The sequence below is a fragment of the Bubalus kerabau genome, chromosome 4, assembly GCF_029407905.1.
Source record: "Bubalus kerabau isolate K-KA32 ecotype Philippines breed swamp buffalo chromosome 4, PCC_UOA_SB_1v2, whole genome shotgun sequence".
Classification (NCBI taxonomy): domain Eukaryota; kingdom Metazoa; phylum Chordata; class Mammalia; order Artiodactyla; family Bovidae; genus Bubalus; species Bubalus kerabau.
This window is the reverse complement of record NC_073627.1, coordinates 28,827,055-28,842,989: the sequence shown is the minus strand read 5'-3', so window position 1 is coordinate 28,842,989 and position 15,935 is coordinate 28,827,055. Positions and strand designations below refer to the sequence as shown.

Sequence of the window (15,935 nt, the reverse complement as noted above, 5' to 3'; positions counted from 1 at the left end):
CCTTGGACTGCAAGGAGATCAAACCAGTCAATCCTAACGGAAATCAGTCCTAAATATTCGCCGGAAGGACTGATGCTGAAGCTGAAACTTCAATACTCTGGCCACCTGATGTGAAGAACTGACACATTCATTGGAAAAGACCCCGATAATGGGAAAGACTGAAGGCAGAAGGAGAACGGGACAACAGAGGATGAGATGGTTTGATGGCATCACCAACTCAATGGACATGAGTTTGAACAAGCTACAGGAGTTGGTAAAGAACAGGGAAGCCTAACATCCTGCAGTCCATGGGGTTGCAAAGAGTCGGACACGACTGAGTGACTGAACTGAACTGACTGATCCTGGGAAGGGGAGAAATACTAATCAGGGTTAACTGTGAAATACAAGACTATCTACCTATGTTATTTTTGGCTACAGACAGGTGTGTTCAATGTCTCAGGTTCAGTCTTAAAAGAAATGCACCCAAATTAGCGCGCGCGTGTATGTGTGTGTGTGTGTAGGTAGGTAGAGAAGGAAGAACCACATATACTTAGTTTCAAACAAAAGTTACTGTGAGTTTATTAAAACATTCCTAGTAACAAAAAAACCACATCTGACTCAATATATCATTATCTATATATTATCACACATTCTGGAAAGTCTGAGATTTCAGGACGGGTTTTTCCTGTGGCTCAACTGGACCTGAGGAAAGAACAGAAGAAATGATATACTTGATTTATAGCCACTGGTCATCAACAAACAACATGGACTGGCAGTGTTATCTGAAGAGGCAAGATCACCAGACTGTTTTCTCCTCCTGGTTAGTGTTCTGCTCAAAATTCTGCTACCTTCAAAAATTCTTTCCCCTAATTAAGTCTGTATGTACTTCCAGAGTTTCTCCTCAACATTTATGAATCTCAGAGAAGATCAAATTACTCAACTGTGATGAACAGGTCAACTGCAAAGTTCAATGTCAGAATGACCACCATATCTCAGATGAAAATCAAGCCATGGGAAGAAAATAATGTCCTACTGTTTTAAATATCAAGCAGCAATTGGAGGAAGGCAAAAACCTTGTATCTTGAAGTCAAAAAGTACAAATTTGGAGTTATAAACATGTACTAGGGATGTGATATACAATATGATAAATACAACGAACACTGCCATACATTATGTACGAAAGTTGTTAAGAGAGAAAATCCTAGGACTTCTCACCACAAAGAAAGGAGTTTTTATCTATTTCTTTCATTTTGTATCTATATGAGATGATCGATGCTCATTAAAGTTATTGTAGTAAACATTTCATGACATATGTATGTCAAATCATTATGCAGTACATCTGAAACTTACACATTGCTATATGCCAATTATATCTCAATAAAACTGGAAGAAAAAGAATATATACATGCATGTGCCACATATATATATTACATATGGCAGCAAAACTAATGACTAACCATTCACTAGCTATAAGGCAAGCTACTTATAAACTCTCAAGAAACATACAAAATAAAAGGGCTTGAGCTTATGGAAACTGTAATTATACATGAAGATACTTACCTCTCTCTGTTAAGTCTCTTCTGCTTTGCAGATTATATACTCAGTGATTATAATTTTGATGATTATTTATGGACATAGTATTAAAAATCTTCCCTCAGAAGAACAGAGCCAGATTGTTGTGATTTGGGAGAAGAAATTCCCAAGGAAAAGTTTAAGTCCAACTTCCTGATCTATGTCCTTCCCACTCCCTTAACTGAAGATACAGCAACTCAGAGGCAAAGAAACAAAGATCAGCTAATATAGTCCCTCTGCCAACTGACAGCAATGGGTATAACCTTAAAACTTTGTAGAATGAAAAAAAAAAAGCTTTTCTTACTTTGAATAATCTTTTTAAAAGTCTGAGTAATGATGCAACCTGAAAAAAGTAAAAGACAAATCATTAAAACAATTTTTGATTACCCTGGGTATTGTCAATCAGATCACAGCATGGCACTTAGGAAGACTTTAGGTGTGGAAATGTAATCACCATCACTCTCACTGGGCAGCTACGTTAAGACTCCTCAAGTTAATATTCTGAAGGATCCTAATGCTAATACCTCAGAGTTTAGATACAAGCCATCAGCTTGCTCCAAAGCATTAAAGCAGAATCTGAAATACCTCATGAGCCACTTCCAGCAGAAATGCTGTCACTGCAAACCACATGCTGGAAGCAGTCTCACGAGAGATCAATGCTCTGGTGAAAATTCTAACGGGCTTAGGGGCTTAAGAAAAGAAAAAAATCCGTTATCATAATAAATTACAGCTTCGGAAGAGAATTTTGAAGCACAGTGAGTATCTGCATCCTTTTATAAAATCCAAACCGAAAGATCACTCCAAAAATGACCTGCAGTGAGAATGACGAAGCTACCAATTTTCCCAGCACCATCCGCCCAATTTTCTTTCAAAGTAAAACTATAAGCATGTTATCGTTTGCTACATTCTCTTCTCACAACTATCTCCTCAAAACCAATTTGCACTCCTCCTCTTCTTTACCCCAGATTTCAGCTTCTTTGAAAGCAGGCTTTCCCTGAAGCACACAAACATGAACACAGGCTTCTATACCACATTCACTGCCAGCCCACGGGAGCAAGGAAAGGGGGCTGTGACTTAGGTCAGTCCCCCCCCAAGAGTCACCTTGTCACCAGCATTTTCTTCTAGAAACAATGTAATTAGATTTTATTTGTTTTTGCTTTATAGCCAAGTAAACTGAGTGCAGAAAAGAACCTGGACAGAGCATAAACTTTTGGTATCTTTGTAGTTAATATCCATATTTACAGCTTACAGCTGCCGGAAAAGAAATAAGTACCTCTTCGAAAAATATCACTTAAATCTAGTGGAATAAACAGAGCATTGTCAAGTCGACAAAGGCTAATCTAAAAACGTAAGGCACCAAGAAAGTGGCAGTATTATTAAAGGGGCAATTTTTCCTCAATTTGACATTTTCAAAACACAGCATCACCCCGCTTCTCCAAAAACTCCAAGTGAATTTTTTGCTAGTGACATTTTATGGTAGAAAAATGTACATTTTGTTAGATGTGAGGATAACACCACCTACCTATACATCAGGGCCTTCCCCTTTTCATTCCCCAAGGCAAAATACCCACTTCTGGGAGAAAAATCCATGGTATGAATAAGAGAAATATTCTTCTTTTTAACAACTGGGAAGTTTGAAAATACTGTAAAGGAAGGAAGGTGGACCTGCAGGAAACAATAAAAGCTTTTAAACTAAAAGAACTGGGAGCTCATCTTAAATTTTAGTCTTCATTCTATCATTTTGCTAGAACAAAAGTTCGTTTTGATTGTAACACACATCAAGTACAGTTCCCTTAATACAGCAAAGTGTTCCAAAATTAAAATTTGATTTTCAATATGCTATTACTGAGAAGAAAGGGACGGAAGAGAAAAAAGTGCTTTCTTGATGCTTCATTATTAATAAACTGCAGCATCTAGCATGGTGCCTAGGAGGGTCAACAAATAAGTGAATGAACGAAGTGAAAAGTCAGCAGTGGTGGTTTACTCGTTAAGTCATGTCTGAGTCTTGCGACCCCGTGGACTGCAGCTTGCCAGGCTCCTCTGTCCATGGGGTTCTCCAGGCAAGAATACTGAAGTGAGTTGCCATTTCCTTCTCCAGGGGATCTTCCTGACCCAGGAACTGAACCCGGGTCTCCTGCACTGCAGGCAGTTTCATTACTGACTGAGCTACCAGGGAAGCCCAAAAAGTCAGTAGTAGAACCCATTAATGTTCTAACATAATAACTACAGTAAAGAATACTACAATCTGATTACAAGGAACAGAACATTATGAAGAGCCTGAAGCCAAGACAAAATCATACCAAATTTTCCAGTATCATACAATTGCCTACTTGCACTTTTATTTCTCAACAATGTGGTATTGAGAATCTCTCCTCGAGGAGAGGCTAAACCATGAAAACTTGGTCCCAGTGAAACTGTGTTCTGACTGAGAAACAGTCCAAAGCTCACCTCAAGGCCAGGTCTCTTTCTCCAGAAAAGTCTGCTCAGGGGGGAAGTGAGCCCAAATTCAAGCTAGGCAAGACAAGTCCTCATCCAATTTGTGGATAAATAAAATCCAAGCAAGGAAGCCATTATCTTAAGCAGACTGGGATTTTGACAACTCTCGCACATTCTCTAGCTCTTCCAAGAAACGTAGCACCTTCATACTGACAGAATTCTCATTCAGCTATTAATCATGGCAGTCCATAATCCTCCACTTTGAGGTCACACTTTAAACGAGCCAATCAAGGGGACTTTCACAGACAAGTACCAGGTAAAACTGTTAGATAACATCTGTCTATTACACAGGTTTCATTCAGTCACTAGGCCCTACTACCCTGCTAAATGCCTACTGACCATTAAGTCAAGAAAGTTTACAGTGTCTCCAGACCATTTTCAATTATTCTCCTTCTCCAGGAAGCAGATTCTGTCTGCACAGCCTGTCATCAATGCAAAGTGATGAGACTTTGCACTTCAAATGAGAAGTGCTCTTTGACACATTAAAGCAAAGACGCTGACAAAAACTGGAGTATAAGACACAAAGCAATTTTTTAAAGTTCAACTTTACCTTTTGTGTATTTGTCTAGCTAAATAAACAGAACAACTCTGTTACCAAAATTATCAGAAATACTGCAGTAAACACAAAGTTTATGATGTAAATGGAGTCCCTTTAAATGTACCCTGTGCAACAAATAACCTACACAAACATACATAGTAGCCAGAGCTTCAGACAACAAGCTGACATGTTCTGATGGAGGATAAATACCAATTTATCAACAATTTTAAATTTTATCTCCCCTACTGACTTGAGTATCAGGGAGCAAAAACCAGGTTTATGCCTTCCTAAAAGACTCAGCCATCTACTTGCAAGAGCCCCAGTTTAGGGAGTGCTTAGTGGTCCAGTGGCTAAGACTCCTTGCTCCAAATACAGGGGGCCTGGGTTCGATCCCTGGACAGGGGACTAGATCCTATGTGCCACAACTAAAAGATTTTGCATGCCACAATGAAGGTCAAAGATCCCCTGAGCTGCAACTAAGACCCAGTGCAGCCAAACAAATAAGTATTGGAAAAAAAGTTCCCCAGAGATTACACTGAATTAGTACATCTTCCCTCAGACCAATGACCCCCGCCTGGTTAGATCTCAGCTGTTCTCTAATCTCTCTTTATGACCCTTGTATTAAAAGCTGTGATTGAACTAATAAGAAGTCCCATAAAAACACAACTTCTTTAATTCATAAAGTTCCCTTTATCTCCAACATAATTTCTGTATTACATTTAAGGGTCCAGTTATCAAAATTCAACAAAAGCTCTCTTATCCTTAATTTCATAACTAAGGAGTCCCACAACTCCTACAACATCCAAGATTGACGATGTAGTAACAATTTAACTTCTGAGTCTCTCAATGGTGCTATGACTTAGATTTATATTCACTGCTGGAATAACAGAACTGTTTGGATCATTATAGGAGACTGCATCTAATAACACTGACACTGTTTCACAGAGGCATTATACCTGGCTTATTTCCATTAGTCATTATGGTTGAAAGTTGTTAGAAAGTGTCAGTCACTGTTATCTCCGACTCTGCAACTCCCATGTACTGTAGCCTGCCAGGCTCCTTTGTCCATGGAATTCTCCAGGCAAGAATACTGGAGTGTGTAGACATTCCCTTCTCCAGGGGATTTTCCTGACCCAGGGATTGAACCTGGGTCTCCTGCATTGCAGGCAGACTCTTTACTATCTAAGCCATCAGGGAAGCTGCTTGATGTTATAGCTGACTACCATTTAAAAAATGGGAGGGGGCTGACACTAATGAATTTCTTATGTGATTTTACTACAATAAAAAAACGTAAATGCTGCCATGATCACTGAAGCAAACTAGACAGAACTATAAGGCGTTTTGCAGAACATATTATGTCAAGAAAAATAGATGCCATGGTTTTCTAACACAATTTACTATCATTAAAATGATAAAAGATTGATTTGTGCTAGTCTACCACTTCCATTACAGGAGTGGAGATTTTAAAGCTGACCTGAATTAGAACCCTCCCATTTATCAAATGATTCATTCAACAGAGGCAATAAAACCCAATGATATATTATCCACACTTTTCCAGCAGAACTCTTTCTTCCCTCAAAGAAAATCTTAATGCAGAATGCCAATATATATATCACAAGTAATACTAAAGCTGCTCTATATAATACAGGGAGGAGCTTAGCCTCCTACTTGACATCTGAAGTCCTGTACACATTCTAGGGCTCTGAAAAATTTAGTTGGAAAACTAAAAGCTAAAAAGAATACAGAATCTAGCATCACAGTTCACTGGCCTTTAGTAGCCGCTGACTTTGGGGAAGCTAATCCTCTGAGGACTATCACTTGGCTCAAAATTTTTTGTAAAATTCTTTATAAATCTTTGTAAACTATACACTATTAAAGCTGATGAAGTATGCAAGGTTTATTTGCTGAGTGTAAGTAAGATAAAAATAAGAATCTCTGTAATGTGTTTACAATCTGGTAGTATGCACATAAAAATAGCACCCTGCAATGCTGCTTTTCAAGGTTCTATGTATACCTGGGCATCTGTATACCTGGCTTAGAGCAAGAAACTGATTCTGCCTGAAGCGGAGGAAACTTCACGAGGTAGAGTGACATTTAAGCTGAGCTCTGATGCTGGGCAAAAAAAAAAAAAAGAGCTAACACTGGCCTGAGGCTGTTATCCTTAGAAAGGCCTGCTTACAAGTGGCCCTTAGATGCTTTCTGGGAGTTTGACTGGCATATAGGTCCCGACACAGATGGGACACTTTTCCTAAATGATAAGGATGGCTCATGAGTCCGTGCTCAGTTGCCTCAGTTATGTTCAACTCTATGTGAATCCATGGACTGTGCCCACCAGGATCCTCTGTCCATGGAATTTTCCAGGCAAGAATACTGGAGTGGGTTGTCATTTCATACTCCAGAGGATCTCCAATGTGGTTTATGTTGAACACTTGACTTTACTTCTGGGAACCTTTACTTTGGGTACCTCCTAGGTAGAGGGTACCTACATGATCAACCCCCAGTAAAAACCTTGGGCACTGAGTCTATGATGAGCTTCTCTGGTAGAAAACATTTAACACATGTTGTCACAACTTGTTACTCGAGAAATTAAACATGTCCTATGTGATCTGCCTTAAGAGAGGACTTCTGAAGCCTGTGCCTGGTTTCATCCAGGCTTCATCCCATACACCTTTTTCCTTATCCTTTGTATCTTTTCTCTGTAATAATTCTTAGCCATGAGTATGACTATATTCTGAGTCCTTGAGTCCCTGTATTTACTATTCTATTCCATGTGGTGCAATGGTAAAAGAATCCACCTTACAATGCAGGAGAAACAAGCAATGCAGGTTTGATTGCTGGGTTGGGAAGATCCCCTGGAGTAGGAAACAGCAACCCACTCCAGTATGCCTGCCTGGAAAATTCAATGGACAGAGGAGTCTGGTGGGCTTCAGCCCATGGGATTGCAAAGAGTCGGACATAACTGAGCGACTGAATGCTCAGCACTCACCAAACCTGGGCGAGTTCCTGGGAACCCCTGGCACAGAGCTATCTTCACAAGTACTATCCAGCTATTTAAACTGCAATCTTTTTACATGGTTAATGTCCAAGCTCAATTTATTTTCAGAATTTAAGAACTGCCTCCACTCTATTATGACACCAGGTCTTATAAAGGTAAATTAAGAAAACTAGAGAGGGATGAAATATTTGCTTACATATTCCTTCATGTATATACTGAAAGTAACTTCTGAAAAGGAAGACCACCCCTTAAGAAATGTTAGGAAAGGACAGCACAGTTTTCCCAAAAGAACTGAAATAATATAAATTTGGTGGCTACTGTATATCATTTCTATAATCACACCCAAAAGCTACAATACTAGCAGTTTTTACAACAAAAGAGGCTACTCTTTTTAAAATAATTCAACTCTTTCCTTATTAACTTTTCACGTTTTCAACCTAAAATTTTAAGATCATCAATGCTAAAAGGAAAGGGTAAAGAAACATTACCAGTCTGACTGCTTCTTTCATGTTTGCTGAAGCAATTGCCAAGATTTCTGTAGTAGGATTGAAGGTCAGAGAAGTAACACCTGTAACCAAGTTCATTATCGCTTTTATTGGCTTTGGGTTCATTTCTTGGAGACAAGAATTTTGATTGTATACGTTTACCACTCCACAATTAGAACTGCAAAGAGAAAAAAGAATGAATTAAAGATTAAAAAGAAGCAACAGGATTTTCACAATCCAAGTGCATTAAGATATAACACCCCACCCCCAGAAAACTAATATTTATAGGAACTGTATCATGTTACACAGGGACTATGGGCTGGAGTGTTCATCCCAAGGCAAAAATCATAGTCTATCAGTTTTACTGTAGTCTTACCGAAATCTTGTTAATGCTGGGAGCTTTTAAATTACTAGTGTAGCTAGAAAATCCAAGGAAGCGTAGAATCTTCATTATTCATTCCTTCAATAAATATTTACTGAATTTCAACTTTACGACAGGCACTGTTTAAGTGCCTGGGATGCAAAGACAAACAAAAGAGGCTAAGAGGACCACTCTCATGGCATTTATGGACAACTGAACATTCTAATATGCGAATGAGCACCACCTTTCCCCTGTTCAGATCTCCTCCTTTTTTTATTCTATTCTATTCATGAGAACATCCAAAACGGTGCTGCACAACAGCTGTAATAGCAAGTACCTTAGTTTTTTGGTCTATAAGAATACCACAGTCAGCAGTTAACGGAAGCGATCATCCACTCCAAGTTTACTGAAATATTTACCAACAATGAATTATACCCAATATTCATAAAACGTAATTCTTAATGACTAACAGAATCATTCACAGACAAGTTTCAGTAAAGTTTTTGACCTCAATCTTCAGACCACCTAATGTTACAGGCATCATTTATAAGGAATAAGAATAAGGTAGTTGTCATTCACAGATACTTAATTAGCAAATGCAATATAAACCTGAAAGTTGCAAGAAATTAATACTCAAACTAACAAGGGCGACACATTAAGTGTTCTCATTCCTACACTCAACATTCTCACTGATTCACTTAATACTTACTGCCTACAGTGAAACAGGCACAATGCATAAACAAGACAAATTTAGTTCACACACAAGACTCCACAGTTTGAAATTATAGCCAACTCACAAATAGTATGTTAGATTTAGTGTTTTAAAGTCTTCAAACTACTTATATTTACAGTTTCTGATGTATATTTCATATACATTAATTAAAAAGTCCTTAATTTAAGTACAGCTTACTCTTATGTGGTCCCTATTAACCACTCAGGAGAAACAATATATATCCTGGGTTTAGAAAATTTTGCTGTGGACTGAACATTTGTGTCCCACAAAAATGGTTTTTCCAGTAGTCATGTATGGATGTGAGAGTTGGACTATAAAAAAAGCTGAGTGCTGAAGAATTGATGCTTTTGAACTGTGGTGTTGGAGAAGACTCTTGAGAGTCCCTTGGACTGCAAGGAGATCCAACCAGTCCATCCTAAAGGAGATCAGTCCTGAGTGTTCATTGGAAGGACTGACGCTGAAGCGGAAATTCCAATATTTGGCCACCTGATACAGAGAGCTGACTCATCTGAAAAGACCCTGATGCTGGGAAAGACTGAAGGCAGGAGGAGAAGGGGACGACAGAGGATGAGATGGTCGGATGGCATCACTGACTCAGTGGACATGAGTTTGGGTAAACTCTGGGAGTTGGTGATGGATGGGGAGGCCTGGCATGCTGCAGTCTATTGGGTTGCAGAGTTGGACATGACTGAGTGATTGAACTGAACTGAATGGCAGTTCTATTTTCAATTTTGTAAGGAATCTCCACACTGTTCTCCATAGTGGGTGCACTAGTTTGCATTCCCACCAACAATGTAACAGGGTTCCCTTTTCTCCACACCCTTTCCAGCATTTATTGTTTGTAGACTTTTTGATAGCAGCCATTCTGACCGGCGTGAGATGGTAACCTCATTGTGGTTTTGATTTGCATTTCTCTAATAAGTGATGTTTAGCATTTTTTCACGTTTGTTAGCCATCTGTATGTCTTCTTTGGAGAAATGTCTGTTTAGTTCTTTGGTCCATTTCTTGATTAGGTCGTTTATTTTTGTGGTATTGAGCTGCATGAGCTGTTTGTATATTTTTGAGATTCTTTGTGAGCTGCTTCGTTTGCTTATATTTTCTCCTACTCTGAAGACTGTCTTTTCACCTTGCTTTTATAGTTTCTTTCATTGTGCAAAAGCTTTTAAATTTAATTAGGTCCCATTTGTTTATTTTTGCTTTTTTTCCCTTTACTTTGGGAGGTGGGTCATAGAGGATCCTGCTGTAATTTATGTCAGAGAGTGTTTTGCCTATGTTTTCCTCTAGCAGTTTTATAGTTTCTGGTCTTAAATTTAGATCTTTAATCCATTTTGAGTTTATTTTTGTGTATGGTGTTAGGAAGTGTTCTAATTTTATTCTTTTACGTGTAGCTGTCCAGTTTTCCCAGAACCATTTATTGAAGAGGCTCTCTTTGCCCCATTGTATATTCTTGCCTCCTTTGTCAAAGATAAGGTGTCCTCAGGTGTGTGGATTTATCTCTGGGCTTTCTATTGTGTTCTATTGATCTATATTTCTGTCTTTGTGCCAGTACCATACTGTCTTGATGGCTGAAGCTTTGTAGTACAGACTGAAGTCAGGCAGGTTGATTCCTCCAGTTCCTTTCTTCTTTCTCAAGATTGCTTTGGTTATTCGAGGTTTTTTGTATTTCCATACAAATTGTGAAATTATTTGTTCTAGTTCTGTGAAAAATACCGATGGTAGCTTGATAGGCATTGTACTGAATCTATAGATGGCTTTGGATAGTATACTCATTTTCACTATATTGATTCTTCCATCCATGAACATGGTATATTTCTCCATTATTTGTGTTATCTGTCATTTCTTTCATCAGTGTTTTACAGTTTTCTGTAAAACTGTAAAAATATATAGGTCTGTCTTTGTTTAGGTAGATTTATTCCTAAGTATTTTATTCTTTTCATTGCAATGGTGAATGATTATTTCCTTAATTTCTGTTTTCTCATTGTTGGTATATAGGAATGTAAGGGATTTCAGTGTATTAATTTTATATCCTGAAACTTTACTATTCATTGATTAACACTAGTAATTTTCTGGTAGTCCTTAGGGTTTTCTATGTAGATGGATCATGTCATCTGCAAACAGTGAGAGTTTTACTTCTTTTCCAATTTGGATTCCTTTTATTTCTTTTTCTTCTCCAACTGCTGTGGCTAAAACTTCCAAAACTATGTTGAATAGTAGTGGTGAGAGTGGTCTTGTTCCCGACTTTAGGGGAAATGCTTTCAATTATTCGCCATTGAGGATAATGTTTGCTGTGGATTTATCATATATGACTTTTATTATGTTGAGGTATGTTCCTTTTATGCCTGCTTTCTGGAGAGTTTTTATCATAAATGGGTGTTGAATTTTGTCAAAGGCTTTCTCTGCATCTAGAAATAATCATATGGTTTTTATCCTTCGATTTGCTAATGTGGTGTATCACATTGATTGATCTGCAAATACTGAAGGATCCTTGCATCCCTGGGATAAAGCCCACTTGGCCATGATGTATGATCTTTTTAATATGTTGTTGGATTCTATTTGCTAGAATTTTGTTGAGGATTTTTGCATCTACATCCATCAGTGATATTGGCGTGTCATTTTCTTTTTTTGTGGCATCTTTGTCTGGTTTTGATATTAGGGTGATGATGGTGGCCTCAATAAGCTTGGGAGTTCACCTTCCTCTGAAATTTTCTGGAAGAGTTTGAGTAGGATAAGTTAGCTCTTCTCTAAATTTTTGGTAGAATTCACCTGTGAAACCATCTGTTCCTGGTCTTTTGTTTGTTGGAAGATTTTTGATTACAGCTTCTATATCCGTGCTTGTGACGGGGTCTCTTAAGATTTTCTATTTCTTCCTGATTCAGTTTTGGAAGGTTATAATTTTCTAAGAATTTGTTCATTTCTTCCAAGCTGTCCATTTTATTGGCATATAGTTGCTGAGAGTAGTCTCTTATGATCTTTTGTTGTCTGTTGTTGTGTGTTGTCTGTTGTGATCTCTCCATTTTCATTTCTAATTTTGTTGATTTGATTCTTCTCCCTTTTTTTCTTGATGAGTCTGGTTAATGGTTTGTCTGTTTTATCTTCTCAGAGAACCAGCTTTTAGCTTTGCTGATTTTTGGTAGAGTCTCCTTTGTTTCTTTTTATTTCCGCCCTAATTTTATGATTTCTTTACTTCTACTAACCCTGGGGTTCTTCATTTCTTCTTTTTCTAGTTCCTTTAGGTGTATGTAAAGTTAGGTTAATTTGATTTTTGTGTTTCTTGAGGTAAGCTTGTAACGCTATGAACCTTCCCCTTAGCACTGCTTTTACTGAATCCCATAGGTTTTAGGTTGTCGTGCTCTCATTTTCATTTGTTTCTATGCATGTTTTAATTTCCTTTTTGACTTCTTCCATGATGTGTTGGTTATTCAGAAGCATGTTATTTAGCCTCCATATGTCTGTGTTTTTAATAGCTTTTTTCCTGTAGTTGACATCTAATCTTACCGCATTGTGATCGGAAAAGATGCTTGAAATGATTTCAATTTTTTTGAATTTACTAAGGCTAGATTTATGGCCCAGGTTGGGATCTATCTTGGACAATGTCCCGTGTGTAGTTGAGAAAAATGTGAAATTCATCGTTTTGGGGTGAAATGTCCTAAAGATATCAATTAGGTCTAACTGGTCCATTGTATCATGTAAAGTTTGTGTTTCCTTTCTAATTTGCTGTTTGGTTGATCTATCCATAGGTGTGAGTGGGGTATTAAAGTCTCCCACTATTATTGTGTTACTGTTAATTTCCCCTTTCATACTTCTTAGCATTTGCCTTACGTCTTGAGGTGTTCCTAACTTGGATGCATGCTGCTGCTGCTACTAAGTCGCTTCAGTCGTGTCGGACTCTGTGCGACCCCATAGACGGCAGCCCACCAGGCTCCCCCATCCCTGGGATTCTCCAGACAAGAACACTGCAGTGGGTTGCCATTTCCTTCTCCAAAGCAGGAAAGTGAAAAGTGAAAGTGAAGTCACTCAGTTGTGTCCAACTCTTCGAGATCCCATGGACTACAACCTATCAGGCTCCTCCATCCATGGGATTTTCCAGGCAAGAGTACTGGAGTGGGTTGCCATTGCCTTCTCCGACTTGGATGCATATATATTTCTAATTGTTATATCTTCTTGGATTGATCCTTTGATCATTATGTAGTGTCCTTCTTTGTCTCTTTTTATGACCTTTATTTCAAAGTCTATTTTATCTGATAAGAGTATTGCTACTCCTGTTTTCTTTTGGTCTCTATTTGCATGAAATATCTTTTTCCAGCCCTTCATTTCAGTCTGTATGTGTCCCTTGGTTTCAGGTGGGTCTCTTAGACAGCATATACAGAGGTCTTGTTTTTTTATCCATTCAGCAGGTCTTTGTCTTTTGGTTGGGGCATTCAACCTATTTACATTTAATGTAATTACTGATAAGTATGATCCTGTTGCCATTTACTTTGTTGTTTTGGGTTCGAGTTTATAAACCTTTTCCTGTTTCCTGTCTAGAGGAGATCCTTTAGCATTTGTTGAAGAGCTGGTTTGGTGGTGCTGAATTCTCTCAGCTTTTGCTTGTCTGTAAAGCTTTTGATTTCTCCTTCATATTTGAATGAGATCCATGCTGGGTATAGTAATCTGGGTTGTAGGTTTTTCTCTTTCATCACTGTATGTCCTGCCATTCCCTTCTGGCTTGAAGAGTTTCTTTTGAAAGATCAGCTGTTATCCTTATGGGGATCCCCTTTTGTGTTATTTGTTGCTTTTCCCTTGCGGCTTTTAATATTTGCTCTTTGTGTTTAACCTTGTTAGTTTGATTAATATGTGTCTTGGGGTGTTTTGCGTTGGGTTTATCCTGTTTGGGACTCGCCGGGTTTTTTGGACTTGGGTGGCTATTTCCTCTCCCATTTTAGGGAAATTTTCAACTATTATCTCCTCAAATGTCTTCTCATGCCCTTTCTTTTTGTCGTCTTCTTCTGGGACTACTATGATTTGAATGTTGGGGCATTTAACATTGTCCTAGAGGTCTCTTGAGGTTGTCCTCATTTAATTCTTGTTTCTTTTTTTCCTCTCTGCTTCATTTATTTCCAATATTCTTCCACCTCACTTATCCTATCTTCTGTCTCAGTTATTCTACTATTGTTTCCCTCCAGAGTGCTTTCAATCTCAGTTATTGCACTATTCATTATTGATTGACTCTTTATTTCTTTTAAGTCCTTGTCAACCATTTCTTGCATCTTCTCAATCCTTGTCTCTAATCTATTTACCTGTAACCTCCACTGTTTTCAAGATTTTGGATCATCTTTACTATCATTATTCTGATGAATTCTTTTTTAAAAAATATATTTATTTATTTTTGGCTGTGCTGGGTCTTCCCTCCTGCAAGGGCTTTTCTTTACTTGTGGGGAGCAGGGGCTACCCGCCAATTGCTGTGTGCGAGTTTCTCATTGTGGTGGCTTTCTCTTGTTGCAGAGCATGGGCTCCAGGATGTGAGCTTCAGTAGTTGCAGCTTATAGTCACAAGCTCATGATAGGTTGTTGCTGAGCCATGAAAGACACTGTGATTCTTGGCCTCTGGAGGAGAGGAGTTCAATCTGGGGCCAGTAACAAGGCTTGATCGCTAACAAACTTTTTGTGTAATAAAGTTTTATTAAAGTGTAAAAGAGACAGAGAAAGCTTCTGACTTAGACATCAGAAGGGGGCAGAAAGAGTGCCCCCTTGCTAGTCTTTAGCCAGATGTTATATACCTATCTTTAGCTGGATGTTATATACCTATACTTTCCTGGTGGCTCAGATGGTAAAGTGTCTGCCTACAATGCAGGAAACCTGGGTTCAATCCCTGGGTCGGGAAGATCCCCTGGAGAAGGAAATGGCAACCCACTCCAGTACTCTTGCCTGGAAAACCCCATGGATAGAGGAGCCTGGTAGGCTACAGTCCAAGGGGTCGCAAGGAGTCGGACACAACTGAGCGACTTCACTTTCACTTGTAATTCTCTACAGTCCTGAATTTTCAGTAGTCTTTTAAAATAAAATCAAAATACTTAGGGGGTGGCAGTGTGGAAAGAACACAGAACTGGAAATCAAACAACATGAGTTGTAGCAATCCTTACATTAACCAAACCCATTAAAAAAAAAGGCACTATAAAACAAAAGACCTCTATTTACAATATTCTGAGTTTTCTATGTCCCTATCAGAGCAAAGCTGTAAATCGAAAGCATCCACTTTAAGCCACGACACTGAGAAGAGTTAATGGACACTATCAGACAGATTTTGAGATCAAGAGAGGAAGAGAGAGAGGTAGGAGGAAGGGAAGGAGCAGCCAGTCAATGAGTTCAGTTTCTCCTACCTCTGCTCTGACTGTACCACCAATAACTCTCCCCCCTACATGAGAAACTCCTCTAAGAAGGGTTAAGGCCTTTCTTTACAGGTTTAACAATAAAAACCTAGAAATGGTCTTTGACCAAGCGCATCAGAATTCAATTACACTGACAGGCAATTAAAATCAAATGAGTTTAAATGGCTAATATTAGAGTCGTTCCTCTCTGGGCCTGTCAAAGGGGATTAACAAAAAGTAAAAAAAAAAAAAAAAAAAAAAAAAGAGGCAAAAACCAGAAAAAGATTAACTTCACAAATCTGAGTGATGGTTATGTTTGTGCAGTTTTTGTCTTACACAAAGGTAAAGCAGGTCTGCTTAAAATTACTTATAATTTTACTCCCAGTCTACATTTTAAAGGAGCTTTAGTCTCAAAAGACTTGCTAATCATACA

At 38.4% G+C, this 15,935-nt stretch overlaps 1 protein-coding gene across 1 annotated transcript in view; it reads right to left on the bottom strand.

Moving 5' to 3' along the window:
- Window positions 1–533: 533 nt before the first annotated feature.
- The window catches only part of UTP18 (UTP18 small subunit processome component), a 53,007-nt gene continuing 37,605 nt past the window's right edge, over window positions 534–15,935 (bottom strand). The window contains exons 11-14 of the mRNA XM_055576253.1: window positions 8,069–8,243; window positions 3,074–3,216; window positions 1,856–1,894; window positions 534–681 (exon numbers count right to left, since the gene is read on the bottom strand). Coding sequence (XP_055432228.1) covers window positions 1,870–1,894; window positions 3,074–3,216; window positions 8,069–8,243 — 343 coding nt within the window. The 3' untranslated portion in view covers window positions 534–681; window positions 1,856–1,869. The remainder of the gene's footprint in view (window positions 682–1,855; window positions 1,895–3,073; window positions 3,217–8,068; window positions 8,244–15,935) is intronic.